At 42.4% G+C, this 20,313-nt stretch overlaps 1 protein-coding gene and 1 long non-coding RNA gene across 11 annotated transcripts in view; one reads left to right on the forward strand and one right to left on the reverse strand.

Moving 5' to 3' along the window:
- Positions 1-20,313, reverse strand: part of MITF (melanocyte inducing transcription factor) — a 97,730-nt gene that overhangs the window by 29,641 nt on the left and 47,776 nt on the right. For all 10 annotated transcript variants that reach the window (XM_041466078.1, XM_041466042.1, XM_041466049.1 and 7 more), the window contains exon 2: positions 14,288-14,534. In XM_041466078.1, the coding sequence (XP_041322012.1) occupies positions 14,288-14,534 (247 nt within the window). The remainder of the gene's footprint in view (positions 1-14,287; positions 14,535-20,313) is intronic.
- Positions 19,106-19,852, forward strand: LOC121352836. The gene is made up of 2 exons (XR_005955003.1): positions 19,106-19,247; positions 19,529-19,852. It is a non-coding gene; the product is annotated as an uncharacterized LOC121352836 (long non-coding RNA).

Consider the following 20,313-nt stretch of genomic DNA (forward strand, 5'->3'; position numbering starts at 1 on the left):
TGCTCTGGAGGAGAATTAACCCAGGGGGCCAAACTGACGCCCCACAGAGCATTCAAACTGAAAGCAACACTGTCAGGGTTGCTTTTGAATGATGGTGGCTCTTCCTTGAGATTGGAGTGCTTAAATCCAACACTTCCATTAAGCAACTTCATATCTTTTCTTTCCTGACATATCACTCACAAAGTAGATGCCAGAGCAGACATCACAGCGGCCACAAGACATTAAAAGTAACAAGAGTGAGAAATTAAGTATGCTGATTTCACTCTTAATTTTAAACCCAGAAACCACAATGGAATTTACTGTTATAGTTATCTCTTAGCTAAAGGCATGCCACCATAATAATTCTGTAACAGAAATACATATTTAGGACAAATAGGCATTAGGCTGCATGACCTGGCCTCTGCACTCATGATCTTATTCCCACAACAGTCAGACAGTAGCTATCGTCTGGCTCCCAAAAAAACCCAAGAGTAACATGGGCTCATTTATTAAACAAGGATGCCAACAATTCAGCCCTTTAAGATCTCAAGCTTTACACGCATGAAGCCATGACATCACAATCTATTTTATACCTACAAAAACAAGATACATCCCCTTGGCTGATTTTTTTAACCTTCCCCACACCTGCCCCTCCACGTCTTCCCGAGATGAGCTGTTGAAAATCCTCCTCCTCCTCGTGTTATTTCACATATGGCAGGCAAATAATTATTTACCCTGTGAAATGAGAAGCTGCTGTCCATATAAACGGCACTCAATGTAGCCAAAGGATGAGGCGCTGGCAGGACCATCAAATGAAGGAATGAAATCTTGGACAAAACCCCAGTCAGCTGTCAGGAGCCCAGTTTATACTGCAGTTGTAATAAAGAACTGCACTCAGGTTCATTACTTCAACAGATGTTGCACAAGAGTGTTCCTTATCACAAAAATTTTAGGACTGAAAAACAGGTTATATAAAGAGATGTCTGAAATTCTGCCATGGTGTTTTTCCAACATATGCACAAACCTGTCAGAGCAGCATTTGCAGCATGTGAGCAAATATAAAGCCTCCAGCTTGTAAGGGACTACAAGCTCTTGATTCTCCCCTCTGTGAAGTCCTGTCAAGGTAAGGGTTAGGGCTCTTTCTGCAAGACTGGAAACATATTTTATTACATGACATCAGAAAAATTCCATCTTTCCAAACATCTTACAGAAAACTCTTTTTAATGATTTTCATCTGAACTTCAAAAAGCACAAGCCATCGACTCACCAGGGGAGGCACATTCACAAAACACAAAGAGGAGTGTGTGTTATCATTCCAGTTCTCCAAAGGTTAGCTGCAAATATGAAGCACCAAGAAATTCAGAAGCAATAGTTTGTCAGAAGATCAAAATGTCTTTTGAGAAAGAAATTCAGGGCCTGGAGGCTTGGTCTCAGAAGAATCCTATTTTAAACCGCACTTGACCCTCACTAACGTAACCCTTGAAGTGCTATTGCAAGAACAGCTTGATGTTCACAAGGGGAAACAGGCAAAGTATCTTTCACTAAAATTGTATTTATGCAAAAAAAGTGCATCTCCTTTTAACACTGAAAAATACAAACATCATGACATGTACTTCACAACATACCTCGCATCACTAATTGACAACACACACAAGGTTGTAGCTACTCAAGAAACTGTACGGGAACATAACAGAATTCAAGGCAACCAGATGCTAGGGATGTAATTAGAGACTAGATGGAGATTAACTAGATCTTAAATCAGACTTCCCCACCTCTCTTGCCCTTTTTTAAACCTCAAATATAAGCCCATTTTAGCATAACACTACAGGATGGAACAAATTGTTTTTAATTTGCTTTAAAAATACAAATAAGCTCACACTGCAGAGTTTATTTTAACTGAAGTTTGAACAAGTGAAAAGTGAAAGTTTAGGATATTTTAACATCTGCTGGAGCCAAGGAGATGCCAGTACATCCATAATAGCCAACAACGTGGTCTGAGATGTGGCACCCACAGGTGAATGGTTCAGGACACTATGCTGTGTTTCAAGACACTGGTGTCAGACCAGCTCTAGTCTGCTCTCAGACTGAACTCCCAGGAGTGGCTGGATAACATGGGGTCTCGTGATTTAATTTCCTCTGACAAGAATCTAATTAATACTCATCAACAGCACTGAGCAAAAATAAGCTAATATGTAATATGTGGAGGCAATTGGGAATTCAAAATCGTGCTGCTGCTCCACATTAAAGGCAGAGTCAGCCCCAAAAGGTGCCAGGGCTGATGTCAAACTGCTTGTTCTTGCCTTGCCACAGCCATTCCCTGTGACACAGGTACAGATATATGCAGGATTACACCAACCCAAGCAATCAAAACCACTAAAGTGATGTTTAAAAAGTCACCTTTCTATGGCAGAGGGGCTGGACTAGATGATGCTTAAGGTTCTTTCCAACCCAAATTATTCCAGGATTTCATGACTGAATATCAGCCAAACCTGCTCCTGATTTACCCCATCAAGTTGCCCATTGACTGTGTACAGCTGGCAACAATAGCTATCTGGGCATGTCTTCTGGAATTGCAGCTATCAGAGAAGAAAACAGGAAGTTGAACTCTGTTCCTCTAACAGGTATCTGTCATTGTTCCCTGGCTCCAGCAGCAATCAGCACATTCCTCACTCTGCATCCAAGGAGGAACACCCAGACTGTGCTCAGATCATGCAGAGCCACTGAGACCCAACTCAGTCCTTGAAGCCTTTAACCAAAGCAGATAAATGGAATTAATACATTTCTTTGGGGAAGGTGCAAGTTCAGAGAGAAGGGTTTTCTAAGGATAATCCTGCAGAATCCCTGGCTGGAAGCTTTCTCCTCACGTCTCAGATCAAACAGTGCAGGGAAAGGCAAAAGGCAATTTGGAACAATGACCTACAGAGGAAGTGGCACTTTGCACAGAACGACCACTAACTGCATAAGCAGCACTCCAGAGCAGAAGGAATCACTCCTTCCCTCAAAAAGCCAGTGCACGAAAAGGATAAACTCTTTTGAAAAGCCAAAGTAGCATGATTAAATAGTATTCTTCCTTTTACACAGCAAACCATAGAGGGCAGAAGCCTTAAGGAATATATGAACTTTCATGTGAATGGAGCCCATTAAGTGCCCTGCAATGAATGGTGCCTGCGGTCCAGAATTCATTTCCTTTTGGAAAGCAAAGAGCACGGAAGGCTTACGATTGCTACACACAAGTGCTGACTCATTCAAGGTCGTTTTATTTTCTCCCTAAACAAACTGTTTCTTTGAGACACAGGTATTTCAGCAAAGTATGGTTTTGATGGCAGTCAGGAAGCAGAATTGTGTAATAGACAAATTAATACTACAGAAAAAATGCTTTCAGACAGCTCAATGGACAAGTTTTCCATCAGTAATTTTTGATAATATAAATGATTGCCATGATTTTTTAAACAGAAGTTTCACTTCTCAGAATTTTCAGTTTAACAAGACAAAAATTAACTTTAAAGCACTATTATAATTAATTTTTAAGCTGTTTCTGAAATGTTAATATTGCTCAATGGAACAGCTCGACTTCACATGAGGCTGTAGCAGAACTAACAGCAGGACATTCTAACTTTACAAAACCAAGTTTTATGACTTGGGTGCTATCAGGACAGAGATGCTGGTTAAGGGCAAAGGCACTCTGGATCACTGATATTGGTAAACTGGAATAAGTTTTTTCTGACAATACTGCTCCCAGAGCTGCCCAAATCCACCAAAAAAAAAAAGAAATCCACACACCTCCAGAAAAAAAATCACAAGCAGACAAGTCACAGCCTGAGGAAGTTAGAAGCAGTCTTAAAGTTTAGTGTGTTGCCTGCAAGTCCTTGGCACAAGCTTTATGAAGACCTGAGAGAGGCAGACAGGCTGTTTGCTACACCTCAGCCTTCAAGTATCTTCAAAGAAGGGACTAATTTCCAAGAAGAGAACTGTTATTTTCCTCTGCCAGAACAGAAAGATTTAATTCACAGCCAACCATTATGTCCACCAATAAAATTTAGTTTTGGTTTCAACCAGGAACTTCTGGGCAACTTTTAGGAAGGCAGCCTGAAATACAAGCTTTGATTCACCTTGCTTAACTTCCAAGCTTCCTCTGAGATTAAAGGAGTGGTTTGGGTTGTAGGTCAGGATAACTCCAGGTGCCTGGCTGCTGCTGGTGCCCCAAGCTGACAGCGCTGCCAGATATTCCGGATCCATGGCACAGGCGTGGCCTGGGATGCTCCCTGGTGAGCAGATCTGCCCCTCTTTGCACTCAGAAGGAGAGGATGGACACGCAGACAGATACAAGGAGCACATTGTTCCAAGAAAGAAAACCAGCTCTTTGAAACTTTGGTTTCTTTAGACACGAAAGACACGCTCCTGCTGATGTCAGGGTGTCCACTGCGGGACAGGACATGGATTCCAGCCAGGTCAGGGACAAAAACATTGTCAGAAGCCAGGGATGCAAGAGGAGGGGTGCCCAAAAACAGCTGATGCCTTCTGTGCTCTGCAAGCCACATTTATTTAGAAACACTGATATTTGTTACTGTTTCCACAATGGCATCAAATTCTGCTCCAAATGATTTTTCTTCCACTAGCTGACATTTTGTACAAAATCCAGGATTTGCAGCACAAAGCAGGAAGGGGGGCAGAATTGAACAGAGAACAGTTGTGTCTTACGTAGCTTTGAGGACTGGGAATGTTCAATAGAAAAACATTGTCTTTTAACCTTTTTTAATGCTCTATTCTCACCTGCTGAAAAAGTTTATCACTTCTGCTGGACACCAGTAGCAGTTTTACTTAAAAGCAGGCAGCCTGCCTTAGTTTTTGAATGCAACAACTATCACATACAGCTTTTTACCTGGTTAATGGCTTAAAGGCACATCTGGGAAAATAAAATACAACAACACAACCAAACAACATGATTAATATAATGTGTCAAAACAGGCTTAACAGCCGAGTATTAGCCCTCATTATTGAAGGGAATAGTTTAGAATGATGCATTCCCTGACAACTGAGCGCTTTCCCAAGGAATACACAGTCTTGGAAAATGTAATGCCATCTGCTGAGAAATTATGGAAGTGCAGCACTATGAATTACTGTTTTAATTACTGTAACACTGCTGTGGAAGTGCCTGCTGCTGGGAATCAACTCAAAAACAATCTGTTTGCACTATATAACTTACACAACAAATTTCAAACAACTGACTGAAACTTCAACTACTGATATTCAGTAAGTCTAGGACACAAAGCCACAGAGGTCCATAATAAATATTGTTCCAGTATGTTATAACAGTATGATATGTGAAACCCAAACTATTCATTTGGCATGGACATTCTAACTTTACAAAAACTGGTATTAGAGTTTTGTTTGTTGGGGGTTATTTTGGTTAAAAAATAACTCTATTTTCTGTTCCACATCGTTACAAGCTGAAAAAAGCAAACATAGTTTAAAATCAATTTAAACTATCAGAGTTTATTAACAGGTCTCAAAATAATAAATAAGTAGGTAACTGGCATCCAGTGGCAGAACTTCCAGTGCCAACCTGCAGGGTTGAGCTGTTACCCCAACACCCCAGAGGCCTCTCTGCAATTGCTTGCAGGAATAAGTTATTTTTACCATTGGTGACAAAAGAATCACTGGCAGAGTTATAGTTCTACAGAGGCCATCACATTTAATTTCTTTTTTTATTTATTAATCTGCCAAGCATATAAAAGCAGACAGCTAGTTTTGCTGGGTCACAAAAGCACTTATGGAACACAAGATTCCAAGAAAAAGCACTACCCCAGGGGATGGGAAAGAGATGCATGGAAGATGAGCAGGAGGATGTTCTTTCTTATCTGCACTGAAACATTACATCCAATTCTGCTCCAAATGATACTGAGCAGTTCCACGTTCAGAAAGTCTCACAGAGGATTCCATCAGCAGAAGGCCAGCACTGCCAGCTTTTCCTCTAGCCCACAACAGTTTCAAAGGTGTTGCAACCTAAGACTGACATTAATTATTAAAGGAAGATTTACAGTAAGTTCATTTTTTAATTCAGGCAGACTGACCCAACCAGATCCCATGGCTGTAACCAGCCCAGACCCAACCAGATCCACTGTTGCTGTAGCAAACTCCAAGTGGGCACTGAGATACTCTCCCAGACACTGCAGAGGCAACAGTGCTGATCCAGTGTCAGCCTGATCCTCCCATTTAACTTCCAAGTAATGCTATTCCCATCTACAAAGAAAAAGAGAGACTGGTGCACGGCTTCCCAAGCAAATACAAACTAGATGAGTTCTGTCCTCAGCTCGGGGAAAATTTCCACTACAAGCACTAAAGACATGGGTTAATAAAATGGATCGTTTTGCTCAAAGAACAAGGAACTTAGCTGGAACTCAATTCTGAGAGATAAAGGGTTAAAACAGTTGCCCATTTCCTCAACTGGACAACTACTACTATTGTAAAGTCCTTATTCAGCTGAATTCCATCAGGCCATGCTTTCTTAACACAATCTGACATGTACCTTTTCAAGATCTTGGATTTTTTCCCCTCTTCTCTGCCTCTCAGCAGTAGACACCAGGAATAAATACACCCAAAAAGCCAAATGCTAATCCAAACAAAGTAATATTTAATTATCAAGCTGGGGAGACTGATGACCAGACAGAGCAATTTTTTTTTTATAAAAAACAAAACAAAACAAAACACACTTGCCAGGTCCTTTGCAGACAACACAATACTGGGTTTTGTTTCAAGTTCATAACTTGGCTCTTAAAGTAGTTGATAATGAACCAGCAGGCATTATTTTAAATCAACCAGTTTTATTAAATGAGCCAGAAAGGAAAGAGGCAGGGCTAATTACCAACATTCCTTGATGAATTACCTAGCGGTGTGTGGTAAATCTCCAGGCGTCTTTGTCTTTATCCCCAAATTTATCCCTTACTTATTTCTCAAGAGGTTAAAGGACATGGGGCTAATTAAGGAACCAATCCAATGACAGACAGAATCATTCAAGGTAAGGCTGGTTTTCACTCTTTCAAGCTTTTGCATCTCTGCCTGGTACTTCTTAATCTAATTTAAAAAAAAAAAATTACTGCTGGGGAGGGGGAAGAAAAGTACTAATCTTGTCACGGTCAGGCAGGTTGAAATTGCCATGCAGTGCTGGGCAAAATGCTACATATTTGTAATTTAGCCAATAAGAAATTCCTTAAGCCTCTCTTGAATGGCAGGAATGCCTCCAGCTTGTCACTTTGAATTCATTCACTACACAGGTTCAGCATCTTGGAGAATAATGCTGCCAACCCAGCTGAAGAACTGAAATATTTGTGAGTATACCTAATACCCAACGATTACTTTAAGCAGATCTAAGTTTTCACATTTAAAATTTAACGCCTATCAAAGGTGTCAGCAGAGGTCCCCCTGGATCTCCCCCCAGCCCCCACATTTGCCAGCACTGTGTGTGGCTCTGGGCATTATTTTCTGCTAAATTAAGCCGTGGCTTCAGCAAACACAACTGCAGTGACCAGCACTCACCCTCTTCTTACAGCCTTGGCTCCAGGAGTAAGGTGGTTATTAAATTCATGTTGCCTGACAAAGGACTTGGTAACAAGTTTTGTTAGCTGGGGGCTGTGGAGCCTCATCAATGCTCTTAATACCCACAACTATGGGCACCTACAAATCTTCATCTGCACAAGATTAACTCATCTTCTGCAGGTCCAAAACAGCCACTGACACGTGGTGAACCACCATTTTCCCAAGGTCTGGTAACTCAGCCAGCAGATAATATGTCTAGACCATAAAAAAAAAGAGTGCTTTGAAGCTGTAACAGACCGAACTTAGCAAGTTCTTAATTTTGTGGATGTTCCCCTGCCAGCAGGAAGACAGCAAATCCTCAAGACCACCAACCAGGATATAAACCAGCAAGAATTTCCAAGGAGCAATCAGAGCTTGGACCTCCAGTTATCTGCATCATTTTGTCTGAGTATATCCTGATTTCCTCTGTGGCAAATGAGTTATTTCAAACTTCCAGGTAACTACAGTGAACTTGCAAGGCAATAGCTCTGTGATGAGCAGCAGTTTCTCACCTATTTTGCCACTCTGCTCACATCATTTTCCCAAGAAATCCTCTCACCCCCAGCAGCAAGCACAGTTTGTCTCACAACTTTGGGAGCTGCATTTTTGTGCCACAGTGACCACAGCTGAAGAAACAAGATGGAAAGATCAGACACCTTCATCAGCAACAACCATTTCTCTCCATAGCCAAGCATCACACGTGTTTGCATGCACAGGAAAAGGGCATTTGGGACGAAGGGTGAGAGCAGGGTTTTGCACTAGCAGTCAACCATCAGATACTTGCACACAGGAGTATGCTGCCCCCTCGAATTCCATGCATTTTTAATGTCTAATACCCTGGGTGTTAAGCAAGAGTTTACATTTTACCTCTATTACTGATGCAGACCTCAAGCACCAGTGCTTGTTTTAAAATAGCTTTCAACACAATGAGCAAGCAAAAGATTTAAGGCTTGAGAGATACTTTTACTTACATGAAGGCTGAAGAGGCAAGACAGACTTCAGTGGTTCTCTAGTTAAATGCAAGTTCTTCTTTATGAAGAATTTGCTGATGACTTAAGGTATGTCACCAAGAGTAAGTAACTTTAGTTTAAATGTTTTATCTGCAGCTCACCAAGACTCAGTCTGGCAAATCACTTGTCTAAGTTCTTGATTGCAAATACACACCAGGCTTACCTAACACACCAGCACACACTACTATCCACCATTGTCAGGTGAGATTAAATTAACTTTCAATCAGATAAGCAGGTCCACAAACACACATTTTCTGGGGCAGGCACTACCACACATTTATCTTGCCATCCCATTGTTCTGTTCTTCAGAACTGTGAGATAAGTCCTCCACACAACGAAGTCTTATGGTAATTATTACACCAAGAGCACTACTGCCAGCTGCTGAGCCTTCCCTGTCAGGCAGAGCTTCCAAAAGTCACTCTCTGGAATAAACACACTGGAAAAAGAATGGGAGGAGGCATTTTTTTTTTATATATATGTCCAGTAGTCATTAACATCAAATGGAAGAAATGCTTGGCATTTCAAAAATGAAGAAATACAGGGTTTCTGATGCAGAGATTATTGTGGTAGCATATTTAAAGACTGAATGAGTAATGACATGAGGGTGAAGGAGAGAGGCAAGGCTGGCTGCCTGCACTCTTGTCCACTCAGAAAAAGTGGGAACAGGAAAAGATGAGCACAAAGTGCAGCAATGGGACGGCACTGAGCAGAAGACAACCACACCCACTCTGGTATCAGCAGTGATCAGCCCACAGTACTGCCATGAGGTGGGCAAAGATGTTGGAATAATAAAGAGAGGGAATCCAGTACACAGATAAGGCTCTAGGCTTTGAAAAGGTTTCACCTTGCTTAGGACATGAAAGAAAGGCCACGATGAAATTCTGGCACCAAAAGATGAATTAACATCTACAATGAAAACACAAACCCAGGCAATTGAGCAGGGGGAATCAGAAGTGAGGGCTTTAGTGGCAAACAAATTTTTGAATATTTAGCACACTATAAGCATTGTTATATGGAGACAGACTATTAAAATGGTTTAAGGACAAACATTAAAAATTAGTTTGTGGCCTATGCTTCCATATATATGTTTTAGATACAATATATATAAAATACACGTGTATATTTTGGGATGAATTGCCATATTAGCAAGGGCTGGCAGTATAGGCACAAGTAGAGATTTTTATCCAGAAAGCAGAGACCTCAACATTTAGATCCCCAAGGCAGGACCACGTTCTCCAGATTCCCTGGAGCAAGGGAACTGTTTTCTTTTTCTCCAGAAACAAGCTAAAAGGGGATTAAATGGACCTGCTACATCATCTGCTGGTGAGAAGACCTGCTTTTTCCTTCCTACCTGCAAAGCATTTATGCAGCTCTCCAAAGATATCTGTACCACTGCAGGCTCTCACTGCAGCCCTGGAGGCTGTTCTTGGCAGTAGTATCAAGCATCTCCCATCTGTGCCAAAGGAAAGTTACATTCTTCAAACCCCAAAGGCAGACAAACAAGGAGGAAGAGGTATGAGAAGTCCAGCAGATTTCTGTCATGCTATGTATTTGGTGTGACAACACTCAGGACGAAGGGGATGTGCAGCAACCTCATCCCTGGGAGCATTTGCATCCAGCAGCAGGGACAGGGACCCAGAGCACATCCAGTTTAGGTTCCATCAACCCGTGACCTGGTGCATCACATCAGAAACATGACAGCAAGTGTCACATCCACGCACCGAGAAATGCCAACAAGTAACTTGGAGGGCCAGAGGGAAGAAATGTTCACCCTTCGTTTTCCACCTTCCATCTGCTTAGTGAGACATGCAGAGGGCTGGGTGTCAGCTGCCCACCAGAAATGTTTTCAATCCTGCAAGAACTGGTAATATTTTCAGTGGAACTGATTTGCAATTCTGTGGGCCGGTGCTGGCCCTGAGCCTCGTGTGCTGCTGCTCCCACAGAGGACACAGACCAGCCACAGTTCCTGCAGTGCCACATTGGCTTTTGGGCAGGCAGGTTCAAAGGATTCAGGGGATTGTGTCATACTTCTTCTATACAATAAGCTTGATCCAGAAATCAAGTAAAGCAATACAGGTAAAGTCACACAGCACAGCAGCAATTCAGTTTTAACATGAGCTCTTTGCAAAGATGCTAATCCTTTTAAATATAAATAAATAAAAACATAAGGACTGTGTCTTTATGGGACCCATGGGTCCTTATGGATCCCATCCTTAATGGGATTTACTGGGGCTTAAAACTACTCCAATAAAAATTTTTTTATGTTATATTCCTTTTTCCAAGGCAGAGAAAGAAAGTAAATTGCAGCAGAAGCAAAGAATTCCTGGTGACATCTCTCTGTAGTGTTGGAGATGGATGAGAAGGTGCTCAAAGACAAACCAGCCCATGAAGCCAATCCCAGCTCTGCAGAAGGATAACCACAAGCTGTAACAAATCTTCTTTTTGCTATCAGACTTGAAGGGATATTGTTCCAAAAGCATCAAACCTATCCCTGTCCATCTCTTAATTAGGCAGCACAAAGCAATGCAAAATTTGAATTCCAGCAGGTCATCTCCTACCTTGCCAAGCTACATTACTTGGCAGAGGAGTGATGCAATGAGAAGTCATTATTCAAGAAAATGATATCCAATTTATTCACATGGCCTTGAGCATAAAACGTTATGCAATTTGGAGATGCCTACGCAACGTGACATAGATTAGTACATATTTCTCTTTCTGTATTGTTTCTAAATGGACATCTTGAAAACAAATATAAAATCCAAGCTCATTAACACCTCTGGCTTCTTTTTAAACCAGTCATTCTGAATTACCATCCTGAGATATGCAAGTATTATTCTCCTTCTCACACTGTGAGATATGGGTGAAAGGGCAAGTCACACAACATAATTAAAACCACTAAACACTGACAAATTCAACAGGCTTAGAGTGGGATTTTTTGATGCAAAGTACCAAAACAAACAAACAAACACAACAACAAAACCAGCGGCTGGATTTGGTGTTGTTTGTGAAGTAACATTGAAAAAGATCACTTTTAAACAAAGTTGCCTTGCAGGTTAACATTCCTGAAAGTGTAAAAAATCCTCTTTTTGTCTACCTCATTCTTTAAGGTCACTAAAGCCAGACCATATGCATAGTAAAGTTAGCAACTTAGCTCCCTATTTATCTATTAAAACTTCTGTACAGCTCATATGGAAAATTTGTCTACAGCTAAAAAACAACTGAAGTGTAAAAAGCAGCTGCAGGGAAATGATGTCACTGCAGCCAGAGCTGGCTGTCAGCACACTGGCACCAGGAAGATCCTGAGTTATTGTTAATCTCAGCTTTTGAGCCAAATATCCTATTTGGAAAAACGAAAAACAAAAAAACCCCAAGACAATCCCCCCCAAAATCACAAAGAAACTATATGGATCCGTTGCCAAATCTTACTCTCACTGAAGCCTCAGTGGTAATTTTCAGGAAGGTTATGATTCAAACCTTGCATTTTGTACTAATTTTTTTGTACAGAACTGGTCCACTGTTATGAGTAAGGATAAAAAGGTGAATCTTTCACTGCTTTCCTCCATCAAAAACACAAGCAGCAAAACCATGCAAAGCAGTTTTGCTGTTTTCCTCAGTTTGCAGTTTTTTTCTCCTCTCACAGGCAGAGCCCAAGAGGACTGGGTTTTGCTAATTTTGACTGTTACTTATGGAAATGTAGGTGATTAGAAAACAGACATCATTTTAGTCCAGCAGGTTGCTCATATTTCCACAACTATCACCTTCAAAATGGAATTCCATCGCCAAAAGGTACCTGTTGCCAGTAACTATTTTTATTTTACAAGCTGCTTAAGGACACATTCTCCAAATTTTTTATTCTACGGGGTCATGCACTCTTCTTTGGGCTAAAGACAAGTGGAGGAGAGGTGTCCTACCTCTTTCCAGGAAATCCTTCTCAATCAGAGGGAAATGGGTGACAAATATCTTTTTTGGAATCCTAAGGGACAAGGGGTCAGGTTCAAGTCCTGTGGGTGAAGTTTCCTAGCAGTGCTCTGGCAGGTTATAGCTTTGCACACAGATCCTGTGACAAGCCAGGTCCCAGGAACCCCATTTGCATCACCTTTTGGCTGCAGAGATTTCTGAAGTTTGTCCCTCAGAAATCAAGGGCTGCCCTCCCTCCTCTCCTATCCAAAGAGGCATTTGCAAAATGAACAATAATGACAACTGCTAATGGTCCTTCAAGATGCTCTTTCCTTATCAGTAAATATCATCAAAAAGTAAACACTTTCCTACAAGTTTTCACAAGTATTTTAAAATACCTACAAGTATTTTAAAAATACCCTAAAATCCATATTGTAACAGATTAGGATGAAAAGATGTAAAAACGTAATATATGCTTATTTAGCTAGGTGCATAAAAAAAAAAATTCATAGCACCTACACATCTGCTGGATCTGAATTATAACTACAGCCATAACCTGGAAACAAGCTGAAGAAATTGTTACACACAAACATTGTGAGTAATACACAAACATTAGACAAAACAATTCTTCCCAGACAATTTCAGACTCCTTACTATAGATATATGCACACATGCTCAAAGAATATTACATTTCATTTTTAATGGAAATGTGTGCGTATGGAGAAAGAGAATTCAAAATTCAACTGCTGCCTTTTTGCTCCTAGATCACATACTGGACTATGACTCTACTATCTCAAATCAAGTGCTAGTTTTAGTGCTGACAACACAACACCATAATGCAGATTCAATAAATATAATTATCCCATATTTTCCCCATAAACCTGTCACACAGAACACCTCAAAATTTTGAGCCAGCAAGTCTATTTTAAAACTGAATTTCTGACTGCATATAATTGTTATACAACAGCAACAAGCACAACATGAACGGTTTGTCACTGAGCTCAGCTAACTTATGTGGTAAGAATATGCTCACTGACTAAACAACAAACTGTAATAAAAAGATCCAGCAATAATGCGAAGCAAACTCTACAAAACTGGTGAAAATCATATTTTCATGAAATATGTCAGCAAACTTCTCCAAAACATTTGACATTGTTTTACTCACACATTTCACGGTGCTACAGCCTACTTGAATTTAAGCAGTGCGTGAAATTATCTCCTTTCTTATAGCTGTGCACGTTCTTCCCTGAGTAATTAGCAAGCTACATCCCCTTTGACAGAGGGACACTAACAAGCTCCTATAGTTTCCAGTGGGACAAGGAATCCAAAGCTACTAATAGCAAACAAGTCATTTAAACAAAAAAAGGATTACAAAGACTTGTTGCAAGTAGCTGGAAACTCACCCATATTTCAGATTAAGGCTTTCTGAGGAGCTCTTTTGTAAAGAGTTTTGACTCCATCTTACAAAACTATTTCATTGTTTTCCTTTAAAAACCAAAACATTGATTTGTTATCTGCTAATAATTTCTTCATATTGAAAGTAATTAAGCACTAGAAAGATGAAGAAGCGTTTTCCAAAGGGAAAATGACGGAAAACTTAGCTTTGTTACAAAACCTCCCTCCGGAGATCTCAAAGTTGAAAGAAAACAAAAGTAACACAAACTTTTTAAAAAAGTTCTTCCATTCTTCACTACCAGGCCAACAAAACAAGCTGCAAACTAAGCCAGGGCACAGCTTATTTGCAAAACTTTGTTGCCAAAAATGCCTAGAACCACATCCCTGTTAAATAAAGCGGGTTTTGAGGAGTTCCTGAGCGGAAAGGTGCGTACCTTGAGGACCTCCATGGGCACCTGGGTGGCGGGGGGCAGGCTGGTGGGGACGCTGACGTTGATGGCAGGTGTCTGGCTGACGGGCACTCGCTGCTGCATGAACTGGGCTGCCTGCTGCTTCTGCTGCTGCTCCCGACGCTCCTGCTCCTGCATCTGCTCACGCATGAGCTGCTGTCGGAGCAGGATTCGTGAGGTCATGCTGGAGGAGCTTAAGGGAGGCTTGGAAGCGCCAGGATGCTCGGAATTGCTGTGGGAAGACCAGAGAAAGACAGCTCAGCTTCCACCAAGCGGGATGGCAGCTCCGGAGGCCAGAGCTGGTGGAGTTACAGGGGAACGTGGGGCGCGGTGGGTGAGGATCCGCGGCACCGCGAGAGGGGAACTCGGAGCCGAACAACTTCAGGTACTTAGTGGCCACCTTAGATTGCCTCAACCTGACTGCAGCCAAACCATTCCCCCAACGCCAACATCCAGCTGTAAAGAGCCATTTGCTCTTTCAAATTTTAAAGCAACTGCCCACGAGAAAAACAAACGCTTTTATAGACAGTAGTAGGCACGTTTATTCCTTTTTCCTTAAGAATAAAGAGCTGAAGCAAGTCTAATGATTGGTATGGATAATCCTCCAGTCCAATGATCTACCTCAAAGTAAAGTAAATTTACCTCTCCCATGAAAAAACGACAAAATATAGTTCACTTATTTCCTGCATAATACCACCTTAGGGTTGGGCTTGCTGGCAGTGACTTTTCAGAGTTAGAAAACAGACCTCTACAAAAAACCCAGCTCCCACCCCAGGCCCACCAGCATCTTCTGAGCAGTGTCAGATACAAAAAACAGGCAAAATAAACAAAAGTAACAGCTTTATTCCAGTCATCCTTTACAAAGAGCAACAGGCTGGCTCAAGCCAACACAACACAGTTTCTTCACCTAAGAGATATATCTAAGCCATTGGCAAGCAGAGCATAGGACAGACCATAGGACTTCACCACGGACTGCAGGGACACTTTCTAGAGCAACTCATCATTTCTTAGGCCACAGAACCAAAATCCATGGGCCGTGCCTTGGCAAGCCAGCAGTCATCCTCCTGGCTCCAGGAGGAAGCTGCTCTTGAAACCCCCACCTCCGACTCCAGTGTTGATACCTGTGGGATGCTGGCAGGACACACAAGTCTGGGAGCCAGCAACCCTTCCAGGTCTTGCTCAAAGCACTGCTTGTGCTGCCACAGCCAGAGCCAGCACTGCTGGAAGTTTTCTGGCTTTGTTTAGGACTGTACCCAAATGCTGCATTCAGGGAAGGATTCATTCTTCTCATGTTGGAAAAAGGCCAATTTTGTACCACACTTGTCAGCATTCTCATTTGTGTGCTACTGGCAATTTTTACAGATACCTAATGTTGCAAAATTGGTAACCCAGCAGTTCCTCCCACCTTCTTTCATTTTGAACTGTTTCTCCGCCTACCAAAGCCAAGTGTGCTGGAAACCATCTCAGAAGATCTTTCCTATATACAAAAGTGTTGGTGAAAGAGAGGGAGCAGGAGGGAGAAATTATTTCCACAGCATTTCAAACAGCTCCTGCCAGGAACCTCATCTTGCTCATGCAACTATTTTACCTACTTGCACCAAGTGTCCTTCCAGCTTCCACAGGTGATCCAGGGCTCTACTGTTGATCAAAAATTGTAAGCAAAAGCTTCAAGTATTGTGTCTTTTAATGAGATAACAGCCTCAGAAAATGCTGTTCTGCCAAATTCTTCCCCAAAGGGCAAAGATGCTCCCAGGCTTTATTTCCTCTGCAATTCTGCTCAGTATTTCACATGGCAAAGAGGCAGACGAGCCCTGAACACAGAGTGTGGACAGCCACATGCTGCCAGACTGCAGCTACTGCCACAGAATCATGGAATTGTTTAGGTTGGAAGAGACCTCCAGAATCATCAGGTCCAACCATTAACCCAGCACTGCCAAACCCTCTCGAGGATCAACAGGTCCAACCATTAACCCAGCACTGCCAAACCCACCACTAAACCATGTCCCCAAGTGCTACATCTATGTGTCTTTTAAATACCTCCAGCGATGGTGACTCAACCATCTCCCTGACAGGCTGTTCCAGTGCTTGACAACTCTTTCAGTGAAGAAACTCTTTGTAATGTTCAATCTAAACTTCCTCTGGCACAGCTTGGGGCCATCTCTTATCCTACCCTTAACTTACTGGGAAAGGAAGATGGGCACCTAACCATCACACCATCAGTGCAGGTGAGCTCAAATAATGCTTATTCTGGGATAAAAGCTGCTGCACAGTACCTGCCTGCCTAACCAGATGCTTCTGTCACAAGCACTGGGAGGAAACATGGACAGATTTCCTGTTATTTATTCCCAGCTGTCTGCAAAGCTCCTCCTGTGTGCACGTGTTTCTTAGACAAATTAGACAAAGACTCTCCAAAGCCACTTGTTCTGGGCAGGATGGACTACCCTGCTCTTAATTGAGAAATGGCACATATGAGGGAGGCTGCTGCTCTCTTCCCTCTATCCATACCAACTGTTAATGGGTTAGTCCACTGAGAAATCAGCCAAGAAAAGCAGATTTAGGACCTCAAGAAACGCACTGAGTTGCACCAGATCTCAGAGGAAAGAAATAACACCAGATTTAAACATTTTTGTTTATGTCTTACCCTTATCTCATTCATAATTATTCATAGAGAAAATAAAGGCATCCACATTTGACTTGTGAAGTTGGCAACCTCTCATCTCCTTGCTTTAAAGATTGTTCTATGCTATAATGGTGGCTATTTAAATACTTGACCTCCAGAAGACATTTTCACAGGAGACCACCACACAGCTCCCAACACCACTCGTAGAAAATCACTAGAGCTTCTCCAAAATTCAAGTTGATTTGCACAAATTCTGTTTTCAGTCTCTCTTCCAAGCAGTAAAATCTCAAGAAACTTTTTGTTCCCTGTACTGTATATGTGGCTCAAGCAACAATGCCTGTAGTAGCTTCTGACCAGCTGGCCAGCAATGCTGCTTGCCTCAGAAAGAAGTGACAGAAAAGTGAAGAATAGCAAAAGAAAAAAATAAATGCAAGGAGAAGCCAGATGGCACGCACCACCACCACTCCAAAAAAAAAAAGTCTAATACAAAACACAAAAAGTCCACAAACAATAAAAAAAAACCCTACACAATCCCTCTTCCCCTTCAGCCAAGGTAAGGGATTCCAACTACTACAGCATTTTCCCTGGAGCACTTTGTACTTCATTCCTAACATTTAATAATTGATTGTGGGTTACAGCGACGCTGCGCTCACCGCCAACTGCCTGGCGCTGCTTGAAGTATCAATGCAAAAAAAACAAGCCCAAGATTTGGCACCCTCCTACGTCCTGACTTGCCAAGGACAAAGCAGTTACAAAAACGGTGTGGAGACCTTTATCAGCCTTTATAATAAAGCCAGGACAATGTTTCAGGCTCCTACATGAAAGGTTTCCGCATTTGAAGGTTGCATGTTTAAAGAAATAGGCTGCCTGCCCCTGGTCCATCATCAAAATAAATGTTTTCTATGCCTCCTAAATGCTTTTGTATCCTGACCTGCACTGCTTGCCCTGCACCATGGGCTGAACACCAGAACAGAACACAGCCCATAAGGCACCCACCTATCTGCCTGAATGCACTGAGTGCCCCTGGCTGGGGAGGGAAGGCAAAACCCTGCAGTATCCATCCACCATGCACACCTACTATACCAAGGAGATAAGGGTTGAATTTCAAATCAAATTATTTCAATGGACCAACCCACTTTGAAAAAAAAATTTTAAAAATCCCCCCCCACACACACACAAAACCCCTCCAACAAAACCCAACCCCACAAACAAAAATATTCAATCCTCAGCTAAGAAATTTTGAGTTGTTGTACACCATGTAGTAGTTTTCCATTTTTCTTCCTGTCTTTAAAACACACCTTCACAAGTGGCTGAACATAATGCTTTCTGAACTTAATGAAAACCTCTCTCATGACCCAGGAGCACTCAGTAAATAATTATTAAGCTCTGGAGGTGGCTTTTGCATGAGTGTTGACTTAATAAAATGCCGTAAGTTGATCTGCTTGAATGCCCATTTACTTGGGGACACAGCTTGCAGTATAGCCTGGAAAGCTTGATCTTGTCCAGATTAAGGAACAAGGTAAAATTAAGAGGTTTGATCCAGAAGCTGCAAAGGTCACATTTTACAATCCTCTACTACTATTGCTGATAAAAGCGAGATGAAAAATTGCAAACCTAAAGCATCCTCAAAGATTTCCATATTATAACAGTGATAATATACCGAGTCTTTTTACACAGAAACTGAACCTCTGTGAGCCCAAATCTGCGGTTTGCCATCAAGTTTCAGAACAAGAGACATACATATATATATATATTTACACATAAGAGTCTTCCCCTCCTGAAAGTCATCATCAGTAGCTGAGCTGATCAGCCCAGCTGCTGTGGCTCTGCAGAGGACAGTGGCCAGTCCCAAGCACAGCAATCCTCAATTCCCAGAGCACAACCTCCACCACGCCAAACCAACCCCGCACTCATCCACTCTGGCAAAGCATCACTCACAGACACAGGCTGTCAAAGGAGCAGGGCATGAACATCTGAACAGCTTCCATCTTTCCCCAAAAATTTGGTGTCCAAGGGCTTGTGCTGAGCACCCCCAGGTGAAAGCCGAGCAGCGTCCGGGCCGGCTGTGTCTCCAGGGGAGGCTCCAGATAAGGACCTGGCAACTCCAATCCCCAGGGAGCAGCGGCTCCCGGCACTGCAGACCTGTGCAATCCAGCACCTACCGAGGAGAAAACAACGGGAGGGAGGCAGCACGGCCAGGGAGTACCACGAAAAAACTCCAAAACAGCCCAGGAGTTTGGAGCCAGCATCCTGCCGCATCCTGTCTCACCTGCATGGGAGCGCCGCGCAGCCTCCTGATGGGCACCTGGATCCGCGGGATTTGGGGTAAATTCCCGGCACTGCCGTGGGCTGAGCGGGTCCCAGGGGCTGCAACACCCTCACCGCCCCGCAAGGAATGGGAGAAACCGAAGACACGGGCTGGCACTGAAAGCACTTCTCCCATTCATTAATTAAAAGGGGTGTGATCAGGCCATTAACACCATCAGTGGATAAGGGCTGTCTGTAACAGCACCGTTTTCTCACGATCTTTATCACCAAAAAGATGAAGGGAAAGGGTGGGTGCAAGACAAATTTGTTTTCTGGGATGTAACTTTTTCGCGTTCAAGGTTCACCTAGGCGAACCTCCACCTAGGAACCAGTGGACATGCATCCCTCAAGAGCTTGAACTACATCTGCAATGGTACAGAGCCGATGTGACAGTGCACACACCATTTCCCCAGCTCCACCTCTGCTCAAACAGGCTGGAAAAGAACACGCAGCTACACAAATACCTCAAGCTCCCAAAAATGCCCCATGAAGGGCTAAAGGAATTTTAAATGTAGCTGACTGCATTACCTGATATTGGTTTGATGCTTTTCCTCCAACTTTTGAAGTTTCCATCACAAACTTAGAGAAAATGTTGCCAAAAAATAAAAGAGGAAAAAAAGGCATGACGCAGATTTGCCTTTCACTTAAAAGTCTGACCTTGTTAAAGGCTTTTTGAACCATTTTTCAGACACCACATCTATGGGCACTTCCCTCTCTAAAGGGCTCGACACAAATTTGCAAAACAAAAAGCCAGATTGCTAAAACAACCAAAAGGTGATAAAAGAAAAAGCGAGGAGATAAGGCTCCACTAGCAATCTCTGTAGTTTTTGATTTTGTAATGCAGAATTTACCTTTTTTAATCTGGGTAAACAGCAATGATAACACTGTTGCTGACAGGGAAGATGACGTATGACCACCACACTTTTTGATACTTTACAACTACACAGTGCCCAGCTCTGGCTTCACAGCACCTTTCCATCGTATCTTGGTTTAGAAATTATCACTTCCACAGCTGGATAGCAAGTTTATTCACAGAGGCAGTTTTCAGCACAAGATAAGGCTCAACCATGTAATGCCCACAGCC

Source organism: Pyrgilauda ruficollis, unplaced genomic scaffold (assembly GCF_017590135.1).
Source record: "Pyrgilauda ruficollis isolate IOZ18807 unplaced genomic scaffold, ASM1759013v1 scaffold10, whole genome shotgun sequence".
In the NCBI taxonomy this organism is placed as follows: Eukaryota; Metazoa; Chordata; class Aves; order Passeriformes; family Passeridae; genus Pyrgilauda; species Pyrgilauda ruficollis.